Genomic DNA, 25118 nt, shown 5'->3' with positions numbered 1-25118 from the left:
GTTCATCAAATAAAGCCTTGTTTGGGCCACTGGACCTAAGATTTAATGTTAATCTGCCCATTCTGAGCAATGTGCAGTGCTCATTTAGTGCTCAGTAATACAATCAGGGCGATGATTGGATTCAAAAATACAGTTTCCCCGTGCATGCATAATGCATTTTAAACATTTGTTGTTGTTGTTTTTTTAATAACTTTCTGTTATGTCGGACATTTTTTAATTACGCCGTGCATGTTGCGCGCATTCAATCACGTGCTGCCGCAGTGAACAACCATTTTTTGTGAAGGGATATACACCGATCAGCCACAACATTATGACCAACATTCTCACAGGAGAAGTGACTAACATCGACCATCTTGCATCAATTCAGTGTCCTGCTGACAGCAATGACACTCCTTGATGGCAGCAGCCATCCCCAGCAGGATGCAGCCTGACACAGACACACACACACAAAAACGCTTTAGGAACAACTAAAAAAAATGTTACAGGCCGGGATGTTGACCTGGCCTCCAAATTCACTAGATCCCAAACTGATCAAGTATCTGTGGGATGATCCACAGAGGCCCCCCCCCAACAACATTCTGTTTCCAGACACCACAGGACACCCTCATAAGGCCCATGTCCATTCTGTGATGAGTCCCAGCTGTTTTGGAGGCACAAGGGAGACCTACACAATATTAGGAAGGTGGTCATAATGTTATGCCTGATTGGTGAAAAAGGATGTGCATTATACTTAAGAAGAGGGATGAGCTCATCGGGCGTGCTTTCTGCTAATGTACTGGTACTGAAATCTCTCCCCGTTGGAAGCCCAGGAATTAAACCGAGTTACATTCAACTAAAAAGTAGGAAACGCCGCTCCATGCTATGCGCAGGAGGGCTGATCCCAGAGCTGTCACTAAGCCTCGCTTCCCGGCTTCGGCTGCCAAGAGTCGCCCTACCTGCTGCCCTTGCACAACGAGCCACAGTCTGCTGCGTAGCGCGGACGCTGGCCTGAGAAATCTCCTTAAGAGGTCATGTGCTGTTAAAAGGCAAAGCCAGTCAGCACATTTTCAAATCTTTCCATTCAACACTTTGGTCAGCGTTAAGCTTCCCACACTCTCCTCGTCCACCCCACCCCCCCACCTCTCGCACATTTTAGTCTTTAGTCCTTCGAGTCGTCAACCCTCTCTTTCCTTTTAGCTTCGTGCAGCCCTGGTGGATCCTGACTGAACTACACCTGGCTGCCTGTAAAGACGTAAACATGTAAAGATGCATGCCCCTCGCTGCTGCTTCTTCTTCTTCTCCTCCTCCTCCTCCTGCTCGTAGCTGCTGCTATAAAACTTTGTCTAGCGTTGCTCCATTTAGAAATACGTCTTAGATATATTACCTAGACATGCACTTGTTTTTCTTAGACTAACTGGGAGCAGAGAGACGAACACGAAAACACGCAAAAAAATAAGTTGTTTAGCGAGAGGGAGGGTGAATGAATAAGGCAGCTGGTTCTGTTTTTTCAATTATGCCGTGTTGTTTTTTATAGCATAGTTTGAGACAGACCGAGCTGCAGTTAATGAATCCAGACTGTTTTCCCACCTCTGGGGAACAGACAAAGGGGGAGGGACAGGGGGATGATGCATGGAGGAGGAGGAGGAGGAGGAGAGAAGGAGAAGGAGAAGGAGAATGGGAGGAGATAGAAAAGTCTCTGGCTTTGCTGGAGCCGTTTGTGTTTAGCAGAAGTGGAGGAAAATGGAGAGAAGGGGCTGTCCGAGGAGTCCAAGGGGCACGCATATATTTCTTTTTTCTTTTTTCCACTGTTTTCAGCACACTTACTTTTCTAATATTGCACAATCCTCCCTTCTCTGCCCCCTTTGTTTATCCATTGCTTAATCAGGGAATCAGTGTGTTGCGGGGCAGCTGGAAGCATTTAAACAGAGAACTCTGTGTTAAAAATTAAGAGCACCTTTGGGACTGGACGGCCCCTGATTCCCATAAACCTCAGAAATGCCGCTGCACAATGGCCAAGTTTCCCTTGTGGAAATCAGATCTCTCGCTCTCCCTCTTTCTTCTCTTCCCCTGTCTTCTCCTTCTCCCCAGCCCCTTTCGCTTTTTTCTTCCCGTCCTCTCCCTCACGCTGCATTTTTCTTTTATCCGTTTTCCACTTTTACTCGGACCTAGGAATATTTGAAAGGGCTCCATTTCCCTCCCTCCCTCCGTCCCCCTTGCTCGTCAGGCCCTGCAGAAAAAAAAAAAATGTCAGTTTTTCTAAACACAGAGGGCTCCTCTGGAATTACAGTCAGATTTACGGGTCCAGGGCTTGCTAAGCTTTCACTACGAGAGCTTTTATTGCGCTCCTGCGCCGAGGAATCTGCTTCATCATTTCCTGAGCCCTTTTCTGCTCCTCGTAAGGAGAAATGGATCCTCCGGTCTCCCCTAAAACAGCAAAGCGACCCTGATCGCCCTGGTGGACCCACCATCATCACAGACCGCCTCCCGTAGCTCCGCTCCGAGCACTGCCCCGCCAAGGACCCCCGCAGTATGACTTTAGCCCTACATGCGAAGTGTTTGTGTATATGTGTGTCAGGATAGTTCTGTTGGAGAGCCCGAGCTTGGAGCAGCTGTGAAAATACAAGCCGCCCCTCTCCCACCACCGCCACCACCACCGCCACCACTCTTTCTGATACTTTCTCTTTCTCTTCCTTTCAATAGCTCACATGCACATTTTAAGTTTTCATGCCTCATGCCAAGATTAATATTTGAAGGTACTACTGGCAGGGCTGGGAGAAGCCTTCATGTCCTATATTAGTTATTTTAATTGGACCTGAGCGATGTTTTTATATTGACAGTTGTTATAGTGGGGCCCAGGCTAAACTGACTGAGCTAACATATATCACAGTTGTCAGAAGACGGTGCTGTTGCGCGCTACCTTCGTGTTTGTAGAGCAGGACGGGAATGTAAAATACCTCTCTGGTAATTTGCTTATTTTGGAGACTCTGAGATAAAAATAGACGTCTAGGGAGGATGGCTGCGGCCGTTGGGTGGGGTTATTGCATCAGCTCGGTGCTGAGACACTGACGGGACTGACTTCCTGCAGCTCCTTTGGTAAGCAGAGTGCTCGCACACTCATCGGCCACAACATTAAAACCACCTAGCTAATCTTATGTAGGTCTCCCTTGAGCCTCCACAACAGCTCTGACCCATAGGGGAACGGACACAGGTCTTTCGATGGTGTCCCGTGGCATCTGGCAACAGGACATTGGTAGCGGGAGCTTTTTATGTTTTCTGTGCTGTCCCTAAGCGTTATTTGGTGACGCTGCAGGTTGTATTGTCCTGCCGGGGAAGGCATTTGCTGTTGGGATGTGTTGTTGCTATTGTTTTAGGTGGGTGATAGGTATTTAAATAGGCCAACAAAACATTGCATTGTAACAAGATAATTCAGTGTTATTCACATCGCCTGTCAGTGCTTTTAATATTGTGGCTCACACACACTGATCAGCCACAACATTAAAACCACCTAGCTAATCTTATGTAGGTCTCTCTTGAGCCTCCACAACAGTTCTGACCCATAGGGGAATGGACACAGGTCTTCTGATGGTGTCCCGTGGTGTGTGGCAACAGGGCATTGGTATTGGGAGCCTTTAGGTCCTCTGGGTTGAGGGGAGGGGGCCTCCAGCTTATCAGGGACTCGATCAGCTCCGGATCTTGGGAGTTTGGAGGCCGGGTTAACGACTTTTTATGTTTTCTGTGCTGTCCCTAAGCTGTTGCTATTGTTTGAGGGGGACTGGTCATAAAAAAAAAAAAAAAAAACATTTAGGTGGGTGATACATGTCTAAGTAACTCCCACACGATGGCCAAAGCCAACACAACATTGCTTTGTAACAAGATAATCAATGTTATTCACATCACCTATCAGTGGTTTTAATATTGTGGCTGATCAGTGTATATTAAACTGTTATATAGTGTCTATGGGTAATTTATAAACTAATTTAACTTTGGTAGTTGTCCTTTATTCACTATTTTACATTATAGTCTATAAAAGGTACATTTGGGTACATTTTATATAGCTCACATGTTCTTAAAGTCAGAGGACAAGGGAGTATACTGGTACTTTAATGCTGCCAAATACTTACAGTGGAGTACTTTTATGTGTTTATTTGAAAAACTCGAGTCAATGTACTTAATGTACCACCACTCACTAATGTACATTGATTCTTCTGGACCTTTAATAGTATCCTCACATTTTCTTTCCGTCGGCTTTAACTTTCTTTCCCGGATCACTGGCTCAGACTGGTGTTTGAGAAAGGGAAGGAAGAGGAGGGAAAGAATGAACCAAGGAGAGAGGGGTCTATTAATGTCTCGTGTTATTCTTATAACACTATTTTCTCCTCCCTCAGACCCTCCCTCCTCAACCGCAGTCAGGACAGCTTTGATAGAGAAGGCGCATTAGGAGTTTTATGTTGATTTTACGTTGAACTTCAGTCGGCTTTAAATGTTCCATAAAGCTTGTGTGCGGTGGACATGAATAGGTGTTTGATTTTCGTCTGTGGGTGGGGCGCTGGTCTTCCATGCAAGCAGAGGTTCAGTAAAATAAACCCAGTGGAAACCGCATTCCCGTCATCGCTTAGCTACCGCTGCGGCAACATCGCAGGCCTCGAAGCAACAAACAGCCTGTCTCATATTTTGTCTGTCTGAGTGACTTTGAATAGCAGGTACATTACCTTGACAGTCGCTAATTGATGCCGGCTGTCGTCTCGTTTGTCAGTCTTGATAAATCGCCCCAGGTCCAAACCTCTAAAGCTGTACCGCGTGAGAAAGATGTTACACAATATTACAAATTGACTTCATCACATCAGCTGTGAGTCAAACCTTTTATTCATCTGGGACAAGCATGTCCGACAACAGCAAATGCTTCAGGTGCTGTAAACACAGTTTTTGCTCTCTGATCTGTGTCTCATCCTCTCCCCTTCCCACTCCTCTGTCAAGATGTGGAGCAGATGGCGATTGACTGGCTCACAGGAAACTTCTACTTTGTGGATGACGTGGATGACAGGATCTTCGTGTGTGACAAGGATGGGCAAACATGTGTCACCCTCCTGGACCAGGAGCTGTACAACCCTAAAGGCATCGCTCTGGATCCCACCATGGGGTACGTTTGATCCCTCGACCCACTGCGAACACACACCCATATTCGAGTTTTTCCTACTGCGCTCCTTTAGGGAAGTGCTTCGAGTCAAGTCAGTTCCATGACAGCAACTGGACTTCTGTCGCTGTTAATCAACTTTAAGACATCATGTGGAAACGGGGGGAGAAAAAAAGGCTAAATGGAGGTTTGGACGTTGGAGTAATTGAGCACAGATGTGCTTTGTGTGCCCTGTGGTACACTGACTGTACGGGTTTAGAGTGCGAGAGCATGTTTTTGTTTCAGCTCTTTTGTTTATGGCCAAACTTTCCAACAGAATTCCTGAAAGTGTGTGTCCGTGCTACATGGTTGTGTGCATATGTAAGAGTGACTGAGGAGCTTGTGTGTTCGGTTCATAAAGACATTGCATCATTAGAGAAAAACAACATTAACAACCATAAAACCAAAAGATTCCTCGTTGGGCGGTTAAATGAGTGACCACAAACCAGAATCCACATAATATTAATATGTAATATTTCTTCTTTATTTAGTGGTTACTGATTTCTCTATTATGACAAAGGATTTTTTGTGAGGTTTCTAGCTTGTGTAACACAACAGCTTGTGTTGTTTTTTTTTTGTTAGCGTAGTGTGAGCTATAAATATGTCACAATTTGGGTTTTGGCAGTGGTAAAAAACTTGTGTGTTGGATCTGTTTGAACCATTTAGTCAATTGTCTTCATTAATGGTACAAATGGGGGTTGTGAGGACCGTGTTCACAAGGAGAGTCCACAGAAACAGGCCCCAAATTTTAGATAAGATCCAAATTCACGAGATTGTGATGTGTTTTCTGTCGTTTTCAGAAATTACACTAGTGAATGGTGAGTTAATGTATTGTAATTTAGGTGTACAGAGGGTTTCTTTATAGTTTTATAATATGTAATAATATGAGCCCTGCGATGGACTGGCGACCTGTCCAGGGTGTACCCCACCTCTCGCCCGATGACAGCTGGGGTAGTCCTCTTCCACGGGTCACTGCCATATTTCTATAGTAGCTCAGTATAGTGAAGTCAACCAGTAGAGCTAAGCAGAGGTTGTGTTTAGACTGAAGTGGCAGGTTCCAGGTTAAACAGGTTCCACTCAAGCTTATACCGTATAAGAGATATTTAATTGGTTGCAGTCTGCAGCCTCACCAGTAGATGTCACTAACACATCCTGCACACCGGTCCTTTAAATAACTGGTTTTCTAATATAATGATAGCCTTCAAATACTCTGAAAGATCTTCTAAATGTACATTTTAAAAGCGTTACTGTTGTTACTAAAACCAAACTGAGCATCTACGACTTCTTGTTTTGCCCAACCAACACAACAAAAACCCAAATATACTCTGCAAACATTCACCATTGTTGCATGAAAGCAAATACAATTAATCTTGCCTGCCACTGTTCGCTGCCAGGAAAGTCTCTTACATTTCTCTTTTTTGTCTACTGAAGCCTCAAATGGTGTGAAAATCAAAACAAACGGGCCAATTCAATTGACCTGTCAATCCACCATCCTCACTCAGTTCTGATCTCATTTGTTCCCACAGGAAAGTGTTCTTCACAGACTACGGTCAGATCCCCAAGGTGGAGCGCTGTGACATGGATGGCCAGAACCGTACCAAACTTGTGGACAGTAAGATAGTGTTCCCCCACGGCATCACGCTGGACCTGGTCAGCAGACTGGTGTACTGGGCTGACGCCTATCTGGACTACATTGAGGTGGTGGACTACGAAGGGAAGAACCGGCACACCATCATCCAAGGCCTGCTGGTGAGAGAAGCTGCACATTATCTTCCTTTAGCACCAAGATAATGTTTTTAGTGTCTACTCGCAATGCTCTAAAACATTCGCCGTTCTTCAGGGTTCCCTATATATCTATAATACATCTTATTTTACCCCTGTGTGCTCCTGTAATGCATCCTTGGCCGGTGAGTTATGAGCAGAGAGAACGTGGTGGACATTTGCCTTTTCATTGAAGGAGCTGATTAATAGTCTTCAATATTGAGGCTGTTGACGCTGCAGCGCTGGCGAAGCTCACGGTGGCTCTTAAACCTGTTACCATGGCTTTTACTGTGATCTGTGAGAAAGTAACGACTTTCATTTACTCACTGAGCCTGAGGACATGCACACGCAAAACATCACCTCTTGTTTTGTGTGCCTGTGTGCACCTCTGATAGGCCATTAGCAGAGCCTCTGTCTTCACGTAAAGGTTAAAAGGAAGTAGTTATTGATCATGCTTATTTGGCTGGTAAAGAGCGTGCAGTGTGTACACCGATCAGGCGTAACATTATGACCACCTTCCTAATACTGTGTAGGTCTCCCTTGTGCCTCCAAAACAAGGACATGTGCCTTCTGAGAGTGTCCTGTGGTGTTTGGTAACAAGAATGTTGTTAGTGGGGCGGCTTTGGGTCCCATGGGTTAAGGGGAGGGGCCTGTGTGTATCATCCCACAGATACTTGGATCAGCTTGGGATCTAGTGAATTTGGAGGCCAGGTCAACACCTTGTGTTGTTCTTCATGTTTTTTTTTTTTAGTTGATACCTAAAGCATTTTTGTGTGTGTGACTGTGTCAGGCTGCATCCTGCTGGGGATGGCTGCTGCCATCAAGGAGTGTCATTGCTATGGGGTGGGGGTGCCTGGTCTGGTCTAGGTGGGTGCTACATGTCTAAGTAACATCCACACCAATGAATGTCAGGTCCAAAAGTTTCCCAGCAGAATATTGAATTGTCTCAAGATGGTCAATGTTACTTCTCCTGTCAGTGGTCATAATGTTATGCCTGACTGGTGTATTTATTGAGGTTTGGCATGCCTAAAGCTGCAGATTCTGTAAAGCCAGTTCACAAAGTTCACATCCAAGATGCAACACGTTTTTCCCATTGGTGGATTTTGTAACCTAATGCACAGTCATGTTCCAGCCGCTGCGTTACCTTGGTCGAACACCGGCCTGCAGACTATGATATGATGCTGTGTATCTCTTTCTAAGCTCCACACTGGCTGATTGACCACGATGCCATCTCAGGTTTTACACTGGTGCTGACAGAGAGTCAGCGGTCCGTGTCCGCTCAGTTGAGAAGTTTTTTTTATTTTGCTAGATTTTAAGATATTTATTATCTTTCGAGACCTGCTGAAGCTCTCCTGCTCGTCTCGGTCTCTGTAGGATCACCACTTTGTGCCACAGCCATGGAAAATTCTACTTTCTGAGTGAGTGGCTGTTTAAACTCTGAATCAGGTCACCTCATAAAGTTACAGTAAACGGTTTAACCACTGCCCCTGGTTAGATTAAACCACGCGTAACCGTGGCAACAGGTATTTTAGTTCATGCTACACAATAAATAAATATGGACAATGCGTCACCGCTTCCTTGCATTGGCCAAACTGATGTTATTTTCCCGGGGATACGGGCGACACCCTCTTGCGACTTTGGAGCCAGGTGCAAGGACAACTTTTTACAACTCTCACGGCCCCACGGGATCGCTTTACGGCTTTCGTTGGCATGGCAACTGGTCATCGCCAAAATGTCACATCCTGTTTCTATAGCGTCAAATAACTAACTAAAACTTATACAAAAACTTGACACTTGAACATTAATCAACAACAGTTATTTGATGTGTATTTTAGTGTTTTAGTTCGGCCCAAGTCCCATCCGCTAACATGGAGGGGGCGGAGCTTATGACCTATACTGCAGCCAGTCACCAGGGGGAGCTCTACTTGCTTTGGCTTCACTTTTGAGGAGCTGTTCCGTCTTCCATCTTTATTTACAGTCTATTGTTCACACAAGGAGAAAACACTTACTGGTGGATTCTTTGCATTATATTTCATATATCAGTTCATATTATTGTGTGTGTCCTGTTTCAGATTGAGCATCTGTACGGGCTGACCGTGTTTGAAAACTACCTGTACGCCACCAACTCAGACAACGCTAACATGCAGCCTAAGACCAGCGTGATTCGGGTCAACCGCTTCAACAGCACAGACTACCAAGTAGTGGCCCGGGTGGACAAGGGAGGAGCGCTGCACGTTTACCACCAGAGACGCCAGCCTCCAGGTACGCAGGCGTACACACTCATCAACAGCCGGTTCATTATTGATTATACGGGTCGTGGGATTTGATTTTCCCCTCCTCCTTCTTTGTTCACAGTACGCAGCCACGCGTGCGAGGTGGACCAGTTCGGGAAGGCTGGAGGTTGCTCCGACATCTGTCTCCTGGGGAACGGCCACAAGACCCGGACCTGCCGCTGTCGCTCTGGATTTAGCTTGGGCAGCGATGGCAAGTCCTGCAAAAGTGAGTAGGGTGGCGGGTGTAATTACAGTGACTGCAGATTGAGATGTCTTCCTTCTGAGGTCATCTCCTCTTCATCCAGACATCCACTCTAGTAACAGGATCCCCAGAATAAGTCATTCTGATGACAGATAGTTGAGGTGTTGCTCAGGTAACTTGAATAAAGAAATGATTTTATTAAAATATATATAAAATGTATATATATTGAGTTAGTTGTAACAGAAACTATGAAAACTAGCTAGCAAATAGAAAGTTTGAAGATGATGAAGATGAAAAATAATGGATAAAATACCAATGTGTATAAATCACAACTGTATAATATAATATAATATAATATAATATAATATAATATAATATAATATAATGCCAACCCATAACATTTTGATATATATATATGTAATACATAAATATTTAAAATGATTTAAAATTAATATATTAAATACAATTTTAAATATAATTTTTTTCAATTAATATTGTATAATATTGTATAATATTATTACTATTATTATTAATATTAAAACGACTTATTTTTCCATTCGAATGGCCAGAGTTATATCTAGAGAGACGCTGATTTCTGCTATTTCTCGCCTGTTTTTTTTTTAGATTTATTTTTTTATTTTTTTATTTGCTCTCTCTCCCTCTTCCTTTCTCTCTCTCTCTCTGAGTGTATTATTGGCAATAACCCCCAGCTGTCTTACTTTCTGTCGATCTAATGTATGGAGTTGCCTTCTCGCCGCAAACAATGTTTAACCTTCCGTTCGTCTTCGGTTCTCTGCCTTCGGAGACCCGCTTCCGTCTGCTGTCGTGACATAAATTCCTGCATATACAGATTACCGTGACTGCTGTTATTTGCCATCGTGTCTGCAGGCAGATTAACTGTTCCTTTATAAACTCTTAGGTAACAGTCAACAATTAAGGTTGAAATATCCAGCTTTTGCCCTGTGATAGACTGGCGACCTGTCCAGGGTGTACCCCGCCTCTCGCCTGATGACAGCTGGGATAGACTCCGGCCCCCTGTGACCCTCTAGAGGACAAGCGGTTATAGAAAATGAATGAGTGGATGAATGATATCCAGCTTTTGCTAAGCGGTAGCAGTAGAATGAACAAACTGACCTCAACGCTGACAGTTCAGTTGGACAATATTATCCACGTTTACATCATTCTGAGTGTTACACAATTCATTTGGGTCCATTCGGAGCATGATGGACCCCCCCAATCCGCTATTGATCTGAAGTTTGACAAAGACAGCGCAGCCCTGTAGCACAGGTTCAGCACATCCACTGCTGATGAGTGTGTGCAGCAGACGGATGCCTCCAAGCGTAACAGTATTTCTAAACTCGGCTCCGCAGTAATTCAGCCGTATTGACCTAAAGCCAAGGCCAGTCAAGGTTGGATCGGGGAAGCGGTTCTCCCCTCGGCTGCAGACTGCGAAGGAGCTATGAGCAAAGTAGCTGAACAGCACCGCAACTTGTGTCTCTCGAAAGTCCGTGGTCATAAAGCTGTCAGCCACGCTTTTTCCGAGATGTGTTTTAATAATCTGTCTACCAATAATAACATCGTATTGATCGGCTTATGCAGAACTGAACGTCCTTGAGAATGTCACAATGGATTTACCTTAAGGCAACCCCCTCCTCTTCTCCCTCCCTCCCTCAATTATGGAACACTTCATTTTAATTTTAGGCTTTCGTCAATCTTGCATTTCTTTACCTGCTTAATCAATACAAATTATTTAGATCATGTGAGTCAGCACGAGTCAGGATAAAAAATTTTTTTGTCAGCTGTTATGTTCAAGCACGTCTAAATACAGGTCTAAGCTGCAGCCCCCCCCCCCCGACTTTGCTTTCTTGTGTTGTGCGTCGCAGAACCCGAGCACGAGCTCTTCCTGGTCTACGGGAAAGGTCGCCCGGGTGTCATCCGGGGCATGGACATGAACGCCAAGGTGCCGGACGAGTACATGATCCCCATTGAGAACCTGATGAACCCCAGAGCCCTGGACTTTCACGCCGAGAGCGAGTTCATTTACTTCGCCGACGCCACCAGCTACATCATCGGGCGGCAGAAGATTGACGGGACGGAGAGGGACACCATTCTGAAGGAAGGTAGGGAGACAACGGCTCATTTGAGAGAAGTCAGGCCTGTAATAGTTCAGGGGATAAAAACTGCCATTTGCAAACACGTAGAAGCAAGTTAAAAGCGTGCAATTGGGGAAACACACGAAAACTAGAAAACTTACACATACAGACCCCCTTATAAATTACACATATAAAGTACAGGAACGGCCCAGTTTTCGAGTTTACAAGGAGTAACAAACAACGAGGCTTTAAAATGATTTCACAAGCTCAAAAACCTCGTTAACTTGAACTATTTTTTTCTCTGTTCATACTTAAAAATCCAAGATACACAAGTCTGCATGACAAAACACACTGCTAATAAAAAAGTCTATAATCCAGTATTCCAGTATCAAAGCCTCGATAAAACAGCCGCACACAGACACTCCTCACCACCCGGTTTGCGTCTGCCTCAGGGATCCACACGGTCGAGGGCATCGCTGTGGACTGGATGGCCGACAACCTGTACTGGACAGACGACGGGCCCAAGAAAACCATCAGCGTGGCCCGGCTCGAGAAGGCCTCGCAGACGCGCAAAACCCTCATTGAGGGGAAAATGACTCACCCTCGGGCCATTGTGGTGGACCCTCTTCACGGGTAAGGAGGACAAAGAGAGGAGGGATGGAGTTGTTCCAGAGAAAGAGGACGAAAGTAGCCGAGCCAGAGCTGCGCAGCGGTGTACGGGTGTAAGGCAGTGCAGGCTACACCGATCAGCCACAACATTATGACCACTGACAGGAGAAGTAAATAACATTGACCATCTTGTGACAATTAAATGTTCTGCTGGGAAACTTTTGGACCTGGCATTCATTGGTGTGGATGTTACTTAGACATGTAGCACCCACCTAGACCAGACCAGGCACCCCCACCCCATAGCAATGACACTCCTTGATGACAGCAGCCATCCCCAGCAGGATGCAGCCTGACACAGACACACACACAAAAATGGTTCAGGAACAACTAAAAAAAAAAACATGAAGAACAGCACAAGGTGTTGACCTGGCCTCCAAATTCACTAGATCCCAAACTGATCAAGTATCTGTGGGATGATCCACATCGGACACCCTCAGAAGGCCCATGTCCATTCTCTGATGAGTCACAACTGTTTTGGAGGCATAAGGGAGACCTACACAATATAAGGAAGGTGGTCATAATGTTATGCCTGATCGGTGTATGTGATGGGTGGTCATTTCTCTATTTCTTTCTTCATTTCACCACTCGTTCTCGATTCCATTCCTTCGTGCCGTATTATTCCCAGCTTCTTGTCTGTCTCTTCCTGATACCCAGCCGTGAGCCTTTTATCACTCTTCCGTCTGTGTTGTTGACCATTGTCCCCCTGAGCTGTGATGTCTTTTTGATTACACTTATCAAGCGCCATTTATTAAAACAGATGGAGGCATTTTGCGCGTAACATGATAGATTTCCTCCACACGCTTATTCACATGCAGGCGCTCTGTTGCACTGTTTCAAACAGCTCTTAATCTTGCCGTGTATGGATGTGTCTTATTGATAAGACCTCCCGGGCCTCCCTCCTGAAAAACACATCCTCGTAAACACACACAGACACAGACACGCTCTCTCTCTCTCTTTGGATTGCTAGTGACAGGGTGATGTGTGTCCACACACTTCCCAGGGGAAAGGCACTCGCTTCCACTAATGCGCGTAATCAATCAGGCACCGAGAGAAGAGCGAGGAGGAGGTGGAGGAGACCTTTGCAGAAAGAAAAAGCACTGAAAAGAGACAGATGGAGAAGGAAATATGAAATGTTAATGTTAATGCCAGTCATTTTCCAGCGAGGGTGGAATGTTTCTAATGTAGCAGACAGCCTCTAGTTGCAGGCTGTACCTAGATCAGTGGCTAAGACCGACAAGCACCTGGTGAAAAACATCGGTGTGCTTATGGGTACATCAGCTGGGAATCAGTGGAAGCTCTGATGAGTGTTGGTCCCTAAAGGGCAGCCAGATAAAGAGCAGAGAGCTTCTTCAAAAGGCCCAAACAAACGTTCTGCTGCTATTTTTTTTTATGCCTTGCTGTCGCATTTCATTCGGTAACTCGTGGCCATGACGGTTCACCCCCTGCTGCGTCCTCAGGTGGATGTACTGGACAGACTGGGAGGAGGACCCCAAGGAGAGCAAGCGTGGCAAAATCGAGCGTGCTTGGATGGACGGCTCGAACAGGAACGTGTTCCTGACCAGCAAAACGGTGCTGTGGCCCAACGGCCTGAGTCTGGACATCCCACAGGGCATCCTCTACTGGGTGGACGCCTACTACGACCGCATCGAGATGGTCTACCTTAACAGCTCCGGACGAAAGGTCAGCCCCGAACGTCCGTCGTCTGATTAATTTTAATGCTGTCTAACAAGAAAACAAAACAAAAACAGAGCTGGAGGTTATTCAGACGAGCTGTGAGAGCGCTAATGAGTAAAGAATTTTAAAGCAGTGGAATAATGTGGGTGGTCCACAGCAGTGCAGTCTAATAAACTCTGCAGCCTTGAGCCTTTTTAATACCGCTCTGTCCTTGTGGTGTCAGTTCTGTCATGATCTGATGGTTTTTAGCATTTGAAAGTTATTGACTGGAAATATTATGATTGCTGTTGAATGAGTGCAGTGTAAATATCCACACACTTACTCTGTAAACCACTGAATAGGATATTTTAGTTGCAGTTGATTGTTGTTTGCAATTGTTGCACTGCCATTCCTTAGACTTAGATGGACTTTATTGATCACAAGGAAAATTGCTTGGTCACAGTAGCTCAGTTGCACATAAAAAAAAACCGCTAGTAAAGAGAAAAATAGGTGAAAGATAGTTACAAAATATATATATTTATTTTTTTGAATGAAATGAAATAATATAAAATAATAATTAAAATACAGTTGTACTGTTTAAGCAAATAAGTTGCAAGACAGTTTAACAAAATTAAATAATAAATTATTATTATTTTTTTATATAAAATAAAATAAAATTGTACTAAATAAGCCAGAAAAATAAATGAATAAATAATACAAAATAAAATATTAATTAATAAAATAAAATTAAAATGAAAGAAAAATAATAATAATAATTCTGATATAAATAAAAGAAAATAGTATATGCAAAATTTTTTTGCATATGTACAAATCTACAAGACATAGAGACAGAAATAAATATACACTATATACTTGCAATAATATGGAAGGAAAAACAATGGCATGAATATGATGAAGTTATCTGTTACAGAAAGTTGTTGTACAGCTGGATTGATATGGGATGGATGAATTAGACCCCTCAATAAGTCCCAATGTTTCTGACTGGCACATTTAAACAAAGTTCACTTTAACTCAAATGTTCACCTGTAGACAAAAGAGGTGGTCGTCACGTCTTATCTTCACCCTGAATTAATTCAAGCATGTTCGGAGCTGTAATTCCCCACACATGATGTTCTTCCATCACCAGACGGTGTACGAGGGTCAGGAGCTGAACCACGCCTTCGGCCTCTGCCACTACAAAAACTTCTTGTTCTGGAACGAGTACCGCAGCGGCAGCATTTACAAGCTGGACACCACCACCAGCATTGCCACCCTGCTGCGAAATGAGCGACCGCCCATCTTTGAAATCCGAATGTACGACGCACAGCAGCAGCAAGGTGCCGGCAAATCACTACACATGACATCCGTCTGCGCTTTTTAATTCACAATGCAAGTCACGAGTGGAGCATAACCTGTGTCCGTTGATGTGCAGGCTCCAATGCGTGCCGGGTGTACAACGGCGGCTGCAGCAGCCTGTGCCTGGCCATACCGGGAGGAAGGCAATGTGCGTGTGCGGAAGACCAAATACTAGACCCGGCTGACAACACCAGCTGCAAAGGTGGGCATGAACGCTTTGTGCGTGTGCGTATGTGTGTGGGACAGAAGGGTATTTCTCATGGCTCTGATTGTGCTCCATTACATACACACAGGCTTTATTTCCAGTGTGTTGGGCAAGATGAGTCAAGCAGCGTGACTGTGAGTGTGTGCAGAGTGTGACCTGTTTGCACTGAAATATTTGAACAGAGAGGCAGCTACAGTACAGTACAGTACAGTACAGTACAGCTGTATTATGCAATGAAGTCCATTGTATTGAATACTGAGTTTAGACTAAGTTCAGAATATGAAAATTATGTTATTTTTGCTTTTATTGAGTTGGTGAAAAAAGTCATTGATTAAAATCTTTGTAAATGTATTTATTGCAGAACCTTCTATTGAGCAAGTGTCCAGCATAGACTGTATATAAATATGGACAATGCATCCCCACTACATTGCATTTGGCCAAAAGTACGGTTCGAGAGGGTCATCGTGTTATTCAGTGACCCTCCCACACTTCCTCCAGACTCACTCGCGTTTTTGATTAAGTAATACTACGCTCTGCTCTACCTCCACCAGTTAGATTAAGTAATACTACGCTCTGCTCTACCTCCACCAGTTACAAAGAGATGTTGGATTATACACTGTACTTTTTATTATTTATGTTTTTTTCCCCAACTCTCATGCCCCCACGGTAGCGGTTGGCATGGTAACTGGTAGTCATAATGATATCACATCCTGTCTCTATAGCGGCAAATAACTAACTATTAAAAAAGACGCACTAGCATGGAGGGGGCGGAGCTTATGGCCTATACTGCAGCCAGCCACCAGGGGGAGCTCTACTATGCTTTGGCTTCACTTTTGAGAAGCTGTTCTTCCGTCACATCTTTATTTACACTCTATGGTGACGTCCATTATATATCAGGATTTTCATGCACTTAAACATTCATCTCAGCTTCGTCCTAATAAGGGCGGGACGGGCTCTGACCTTTTCAAGATTGTGTTTTTGAATGTCAAATTTTCTGTCAAGATTCCAAACTGTACGCTTCTGTTTTACATTCCTCATTATTTCCCTCTTGCCCTTCTTTTCCTCCACAGCCAACCCGTCTTATGTACCCCCTCCTCAGTGCCAGGCTGGAGAGTTCGCCTGCAAGAACAACCGCTGCATCCAGGAGCGCTGGAAGTGCGACGGGGACAACGACTGCCTGGACAACAGCGACGAGGCTCCCGAGCTGTGCCGTGAGTTACCTTGCGCGAACGCTACATCCGACTTAGTTTTTTCGTAACGGAGTCGGATGTCTGGCCTTGACAGAGCCGCTGATGCCAGAATGAAACGAGAGAGGAGGTCTGGAGTTGAGTGTGTTTATAAGTCCGTGAGGGTGAGCGTGAGCTTGTGCCCGTAGGAATGCGGCGATGTCTGTAGATCTGGTAAAGCTTTCTGTCGGCCTGTCTGTGGTAAAAGTGCAGACGTGTTTCCGTTCCAGACAAAACAAAACCAGGTCCAGAACAGCTAGAATGTCTGCCCCCTCTCGCACTCGCACCTCACATCCCTCCACTCCTTGACCCCCCCACCACCCCCCACCCCCCACCCCTCCCCACCCTCCACTCACGACTTCTCATTATCCACTGTTTCCTTCTTGCCCTTCAATGTGCCCTTTCTTCCCTCCAGACCAGCACACTTGCCCCACGGACAGGTTCAAGTGCAAGAACAACCGCTGCATCCCTCTGCGCTGGCTGTGCGACGGGGACAACGACTGCGGGAACGACGAGGACGAATCCAACACCACCTGTTCAGGTACGCACAGAACACACGCAGAAATCTGACAGGTTTTGTTTTTCATCATGTGGTGTGAGCTCTGCCGCGCTTGTCTTTTTAGCCCGGACCTGCCCCCCCAATCAGTACTCGTGTGCTAGCGGGCGCTGCATCCCAGTTTCCTGGACATGTGACCTGGACGATGACTGCGGCGATCGGTCGGATGAACCTGCTTCCTGCGGTGAGTCATTTTCCTCTCTGCTCGTACAGGCTGTTTGGACGCGCAAGAGTACATTTCTAACCAAATGAAATTCTCTCTCGGCCCACAGCGTACCCGACTTGTTTCCCGCTCACTCAGTTCACCTGCAACAATGGGCGCTGCATCAACATTAACTGGCGCTGTGATAATGGTAAGCGTCTGTTCTTTATCCTCTCCCCTTCCCCTCCTCTGCTGTGTCGGTGTACATCATAGACTGTGTAACAATGGACGACTGAACTGCTCCTCAAAAGTGAAGCCAAAGCAAGTAGAGCTCCCCCTGGTGGCTGGCTGCAGTGTAGGTCATAAGCTCCACCCCCTCCATGTTAGTGGATGGGACTTGTGCCAAGCTAAAACACTAAAATACACGTCAAATATTTATAATTAGCTAGCTGATATAATGTTGATGGATACTCAAGTCTCAATTTTTTTGGCTAAGTTTCGTTTTTAGTTAGCTATTTGATGCTATAGAAACAGGATGTGACATAATGGCGACTACCAGTTGCCATGCCAACCGCTCCGTAAAAGTTGTAAAAAAAAAATTAAAAATTAAAAACAAGTAGTGTATAATTCAAGATTTTTTTGTAGCCGGTGGAGGCAGAGCAGGTCGTAGTCTTAATTAAACGAAAACGCGAGTGAGTCTGGTGGAAGTCATATTTATATACAATCTATGTTGTACATCGACAACTCCTCGCTCCCCTCTGTGCACGTTTAGCCCCCAGCCTCACATTGTCGTACGTCCTTCCTTTTTTTTTTTGTCACCTTGTTCATTTGTGCGTGTCTGCATTTGGTGTTTGTTGTCCTGTGTTCGTGCCGTTCGCCCACTCTGCTGTCTTCCGTTGGTTCTGTCTTTCAGAAAAGGATTGTGGGGACGGCTCTGATGAGTTGAATTGTCCAAACCCGACCGGTTAGTGCATAGATCAACATGCACCACAACAGCCTTGATGCTAGCCCTAACATTAGGACCGGCCAGGCAGGCTCAGAAAACTGTCAGGGCTGCTTTTTATTTTTTTCTGCTAATTGAACGTGGCCCGCAAGCTGAGGCCCTTCATTTAGTGTGCTGCACATGAATTTGAAGCTGGAGATTTAGTAGTAAATTATTGTTGTGTTTGCAAATTAGTAAGATTTTATTATATTTATTAAAAAAATAATAATTTGATAGATTTATTAAGCTTGCAAGGTAAATTATAAAGAAATACTTTAACTAGAAAACAGACAAATTGAGTAGATGTATTGAAAGTTACATTAGGTCGTCTTCTTAAATTATATGAAAATAAAAAATGCTCAAGACGCTCTGCTGCTAAGCTCAATGTATCAGCTCTGGGTACATTCCCTCGTGGTGCATGGTCTGATCTATGCAGTTTCTGCCATATCAAAACTCTCACCTCTCATATTCTGTTTCATTTGTTTTCACTTTGTCATTTGTGTAAAAATAAAAGCTACTTCCTCACTCCATATCTGCACACACTCACCACACATACAGCATGTTTCTACACTCTTGGAGGCAGTGGGCGCCTCGTAACGCCGCAGAACGAGTGTTGCTTGACTCCGTGTGTTTTTCAGATAACGACTGCGGGGACAACAGCGACGAGGCAGGTTGTAGTCACTCCTGCTCCAGCGCCCAGTTCAAGTGTAACAGCGGCCGCTGCATCCCTGACTACTGGACCTGCGACGGAGACAACGACTGCGGGGACTACAGCGACGAGACCCACGCGAACTGCACCAATCAGGGTCAGTGCCCCCCCGCCTGCTGATTGGTTTCCTAAACGTATTGACATACAGTTCATGCAGCAGATTATTGAAGTAGGAAATAAGAAATTAGGGTTAATAAAAAATCCATCCCCTCCTTGTTGCCATGCAAACTCATTTGAACCCTTTATAGGGCGCTCATTGAAATACTTTGAAATACAAAATCTCAACCCTAAAGTGTTATTGTAGAGTAGGGGTGCCCACACATTTTTGGCTTGCGAGTCATTTTAACAATGACCAAGCTAAAGTGATCTACCTACATTCATTCATTCATTCATCTTCTGTAACTGCTTATCCTCTGGAGGGTTGTGGGGGAGACTGGAGCCTATCCCAGCTGTCATTGGGCGAGAGGCGGGGTACATCCTGGACAGGTCTCCAGTCTATCACAGGGCTAACACAGAGAGACAGACAACCATTCACACTCACACCCACGGCCAGTTTAGAATCAACCTAACCAGCATGTCTTTGGGGGTTGGGAGGAAGCCGGAGTACCTGGAGAGAACCCACGCAGACACAGGGAGAACATGCAAACTCCACACAGAAAAGAAAGGCCACAGTCGGCCCGACTCTATCCATCCTTGTTTTTATTTAGCTAAGAAGAAAAAATTGCACTGCACCTTTAGAAAAATAGTGGCAGTCTTGAGCTGTTGGTGATGTTGTGCAATAACAAGTTAATAAAAAAAGAAGATGCTCGTTCTGGAGGTGCAACGGATAAACGATAGAAAAACGTCGAAAACATTTTGCCACACCAATGCCGCACGATCTACCCGCGCTACCTTCGCGATCTACCAGGCAGCCCTTGTTAAAGGGTAAAGAAGTTACCATATATGGTTTACTTGCTCTTAAGTGGTAAACAAATGGTAAACATGTATTTAGGCCATTAGAACATAAGTGCTGAGTCAGGCACTTGTCAACATTCACATTATCACATTAGACAACATTCGACCACCTCTTCTTCTTCTTGGTACCTAATGAACCAGTTATGCTCAGCGTTCATGCAGAGGTTAGGACCTCGCAGACCACATTTAACCTGAGCATGTTGCCTTGATCTTTGCTGATTGGCTGAGAGAAAACCACCTGCTTCTAAACCTCACTGAGAGGCACAATTTAAAACGTGTCCTGAAGTCACCAAATATGGTTCCTCTCCCCATAAAGGGTCAATAAGAAATCCATCCTCTCCTAGTTGCCGTGCAAACTCATTATAAAACTAAAGCTTCCTTTGACTTTGATTTTCTCCCATCAATATGGCGGTTACCTAGGTAAACTAAACGTCTTGGCGCTTCTGAGACTCTGTGAGATTATGTTCTCGGTTGACGCGCTTTTAAAGAGTGGCTGGTTTAGCCCTGGTGTCGACCTCCCGCTCTTGTTCGCGCAGCTGCCCGAGGACGTCACACCCTCTAATTAAGAAAAAGTGAAGTCATTTTAGGTTTTGATTGAAATACAGGACCTGGTGTGGTTTTTACGGCGCACGGAACCGAGAACGGAGCTCGCGAATAATGATAGTCCGTGTCCGTGGTGAGATCACAGCCCATCTTCGTGTGAACTTGAAGGCGCAAGCGATGACGTGAAAGTACTGAATATTAACGGGACTGACTGCAGTTATAAACGCCCTCTAACACACCCACTGATTATGTATGTTCCAACCTGATACCAACCTGTGTCTTGAAAGTAATACGCCGCTAGGAAGAAAGTTAAAGACGAAACATTAAATATCATTATTCACAAACAAATTGCAGGGGATCCTTTTTTTTTTTTTTTTTTTTACAGTGTTAAGAAACACAACTGTGACAGGTGGTTTTTATTATCACGGGTGGTCGGTCGCCTCTCCGCACTATTTTCTGCTGTCACTGATTCCCTTAAGTGCACGCTGCGCTAAAATCATTTTGTTCAGTGGATATAATAGGTCCTTTGTCCCTATTAGTCACACTGGCACCACACTAATGGGCACAGCCACCGACACCTAATAACTCTCTCTGGTAGTTTGATGTATTAACTGCTCTTTTTGAAATATCAACACATCATGTAGATATAATTATGTATAAGTAATTTGTCTCATGTTAAGAGCCGCTGCGACCAAAATGATTCACTTTCAGCTGGTGTTTATGGCCGGCACAATGACCTTCTGAATGCATACTCTGATTAGTCTGTCCTTCTTGTTGCTAAGACCCGTTGCCATCCAGATTTCTAACAGTCAGCTCATTAGTTTTGTTTTTCAGCCTTCTGATGTCGCACATGTGCTCAAGGCTCCGTGTCCTGATTTGATTAATGCAAGAGTCTTTTTTTTTTTTCTCTCGCAGCAACCCGTCCGCCCGGAGGCTGTCACACCGACGAGTTTCAGTGTCGGATGGACGGCCTGTGCATCCCCTTGCGTTGGCGCTGTGACGGGGACACCGACTGCATGGACATGAGCGACGAGAAGAACTGCGAGGGCGTCACGCACATGTGCGATCCAGCTGTCAAGTTCGGCTGCAGGGACTCTGGTGAGGAGACTTCCAATTAGGAGACACGTGAGGCATAAAGAGTAGGTCTGAGTATTGATTTCTTTAAAGTCACCCCGCCTTTCCTCCCCGCAGCGCGCTGCATCAGCAAGGCCTGGGTTTGCGACGGCGACAGCGACTGTGAGGACAACTCGGATGAGGACAACTGCGAGGCGCTGGTGTGTAAGCTCTCTCACCACGTGTGTGCCAACGACTCCACCATCTGCCTGCCCTCGGAGAAACTTTGCGATGGCACCGATGACTGCCCAGATGGCTCTGATGAGAAGCTCTGTGGTAAGAAACAACAGCACCCGGGCTGTGTCTCAGCACAGGGAACGCAAATCAGCAAGATAAACTGCACCTAAACATCCCAACTTATTAAAGTTGCGTGTAGGTTGTTCCAGTCCTTTTAATTTTCCCCGTTTTACAGACCTGTGTTCACTGGACAACGGCGACTGTAGCCATAACTGCACGGTGGCCCCCGGCGAGGGAGTGATCTGTTCCTGTCCGCTGGGCATGGAGCTGGGCTCCGACAACAAGACTTGTCAGATCCAGAGCTTCTGCGCCAAACACCTGAAGTGCAGTCAGCGCTGCGAGCAGGACAAGTTCAGCGTGAAATGCTCGTGCTACGAGGGCTGGGAGCTGGAACCCGACATGGAGAACTGCAAGAGCACAGGTAAGAGACGGACGGTTGAATTTGAAGGCAAATATGCCTGATTGTAGCTGTAAAGGAAGGGAGGAAGCTAGTGGAGCGACTGCCGAGGACTGACCCCTGTCTGGGTTCGAGACATGCGGTGTGGTTATGAGATGAGTTAAAGGAGAGGCAGACCGAGCAGGAAACCGTGTGGTTAGAGAAGATGTATTATGCTCTGCCTTTTGGACAATAGACAGAGCCCTGGAGACAGACACGAGGAAGCACTTACATGCTTTTAATGTAAGTATATGATCGAGGGGGAAAGGTTCATTAAGAAAACATAAGCAGACCTTGGCAGCTGTTGTTATTAATTCATGGAAATAAAGAATCTGGGATATTAAAGCATAAACTCAAATGCAGAAATGCTCATTTATTAAAGTCACTAAAAAAAAAAAAATCAGCTTTGGATTTTATCATTGACATAGAAGACGTCGTTATCTCCCTGCAGCTTGTAGCCACTGAGGAAACATTAATTTCTGATGTTGCTCTTCAGTATCAGGCCTCAGAGACCAGCCACCAGCATCCCGTCATTCATCCTGCTGAGTGTCTGGCTGCCTGTCGGGTACAGATAACTCCTGTCTTATTTACACTGTGTTTTAATTATCCAGGATTAGAGCCAGTTTCCACATAGCCCCCTCTTTTATTGGTCACGCACTGCAGTGGAACATGGCTGCAATGTTTGCCTTGCTGCGCAGCGGAGCCGCTCTGCAGTGTTTTGAGCAACAATCGACAGCAAACCGAGCCAGTCTTTTTTTTTTTTTTTTTCTTCTTCTTAACCCTTCGCCCTCCGGCTGGACTCCGTTTTTCACCCTTCTTCGGTTTCCGCAGATCCCTTCAAGCCTTTCATCATCTTCTCAAACCGCCACGAGATCCGCCGCATCGATCTGAACAAGGGGGAGTTCAGCGTGCTGGTACCTGGCCTGAGAAACACCATCGCCCTCGACTTCCATCTCAGCCAGAGCGCCCTCTATTGGACTGACGTGGTGGAGGATAAGATCTATCGGGGGAAGCTGTCGGAGAACGGAGGTGAGCGGTTTTAACACAGTCAATAAAAGTGGGTTCCACAAGCGAGTTTCTAGGAGTGCTACTTGGGTGTTCCTCTGTTATATTGTATTCCTTTGGTGCTCTTCAGCGTGGAGATCAAAAAATGTTTCCCAAATAAATTAATTCTGAGGCACTCACAAGGAATATAAATTAAAAAGCCTTTATTTAAACTTGGCTATCCATTAAAAATGCCAACATGTTTCGGCCTCTGTGGCCTTCTTCAGGGCAAATTCAAAATGGCAGTCTGTAGACTGCATGCTGTATATCTGCATGTGGTCACATGACCTAGAAGCACAGGTGCTCATCTGCCCAGGTGTCGCCTGTCAGAGAGCAATTACAACAAGTTGCTTTAAATAAGACAAGTCACATTTTCAATATTTTACCACTTCTCACATCAAGATAGTTTAAAATATCAATATAAATAGATACATATTGCAACAAGTTACTTTACCAAAGACAAATTACAGAAAAAGGTTACATTGTGGAAAAGGTTTAAATTCATTTCATGATCTGATAAATATGTGCAATAACACATTCCACATCACAATACACTTTGAAATATCAATATACTGTAGATAGATACATGTAGCAAAACATTGATATGTGCATATAGTCATTTACAAAAACGGAGACAGATCCAATTCTAAGTTTAGGCCAGGGTATTGATTAGCTTTTAGAGTATAAATCCAAAAGGATTCTCTCTGCAACAGTTTTTTTAGTCTATCCCCCCCTCTTGGTGATATTTTAACATGTTCTATCCCAAAGATTTTTAGAGTGTCGCTACTTCCATGGTTCGCCTCTTTGTAATGTAGAGCTATAGGGTATTGGTGGTTGCTTGTTCTTATAGCATATTTGTGCTCTGCTAATCTTTCTTTAAGCTTACGCTTAGTTCTTCCAATATAAAAACAGCCACAAGGGCATTCAAGTCTATACACAACGAATGAGGTATTACAATTAATAAATGAGTGTATACTGTATTCACGATTTGATGTCACATCTTCAAAAGTGTTGGTCTTAACCATATTGTTACAGTGATTACAGTTTCCACACTTATAGTTACCTCTTTTTTTGTCTAGCCAGGTTTTGTTCTGTACAGGAGGCATATAGCTTTTTACAAGACTATCTTTTAGAGTAGGGGCTCGTTTAAAGGTGATAGTAGGTGGGTTCCAACTACATTTGCATTTTTGCACCAGTGGACTATTGTGCTATTGTTCATTGGATTAAAATAACCTTTATAGTGGGGTTATATCTGTCCTCTTGAGCTAGCCCCTTCCATTTATTCAAATTTCGTTTAATTCTGTTGTTCCTGTGACACTACCTACCAGAACAGACTCTCATTAAACCCGGTTCTATGTGCTCCATCGGTGTGTAGCGTATATACTGCAGCTCCACTGTCGCTGCTATGGCTTCTTGTTAACAGAAAATCAGAAAACCAGTATCATAAATGCCAGACCCGTCAATCACAACCTGCAGCATTGGCAAGCCAAGCTCCATCACCACTGCAGCGGTAATAATGAGAAAATCATGTGTTTAAGTCTGCAGACCATAGACTCCCACAGAAAAGTGTCTGTTTTCATTGTTTCCGACAGAATAATGACTTCGTCCCTCTGATTAGGCACCCAGCAGAAAATGAAAGGGTTAGAAACTCAGTGGTAAATGTGTTAAAACCTATTCTGTCATTTCAGCCTCTGCTGTACACATTTATGTTTTCACTTAACATCCTGGCATGTGTTTTCTTCCCGTACAGGCATTTGATTAAAGGATTACGCTTTCTGATGCAATGTTAGCTTGGAACCCAAATAGCCTGATTGC

At 44.8% G+C, this 25118-nt stretch overlaps 1 protein-coding gene across 1 annotated transcript in view; it reads left to right on the top strand.

Moving 5' to 3' along the window:
- LOC311486712 (low-density lipoprotein receptor-related protein 1-like) overlaps positions 1-25118 on the top strand; it is a 105113-nt gene that overhangs the window by 40487 nt on the left and 39508 nt on the right. Inside the window, 19 exon segments of the mRNA XM_084542674.1 lie at positions 4954-5116; positions 6676-6898; positions 8983-9172; positions 9266-9409; positions 11269-11505; positions 11931-12111; positions 13605-13827; positions 14948-15137; positions 15233-15358; positions 16432-16572; positions 17003-17128; positions 17211-17327; positions 17416-17496; positions 18199-18249; positions 18906-19073; positions 21389-21571; positions 21665-21862; positions 21999-22244; positions 23091-23288. Of these exon segments, the coding sequence (XP_084398800.1) occupies positions 4954-5116; positions 6676-6898; positions 8983-9172; positions 9266-9409; positions 11269-11505; positions 11931-12111; positions 13605-13827; positions 14948-15137; positions 15233-15358; positions 16432-16572; positions 17003-17128; positions 17211-17327; positions 17416-17496; positions 18199-18249; positions 18906-19073; positions 21389-21571; positions 21665-21862; positions 21999-22244; positions 23091-23288 (3186 nt within the window).

Source organism: Chelon labrosus (genome assembly GCF_963514085.1).
Source record: "Chelon labrosus genome assembly, chromosome: 4".
NCBI classification, from domain to species: Eukaryota; Metazoa; Chordata; class Actinopteri; order Mugiliformes; family Mugilidae; genus Chelon; species Chelon labrosus.
The sequence above is the reverse complement of the archived record's forward strand: the minus strand, read 5'-3'. Positions and strand labels throughout refer to the sequence as shown.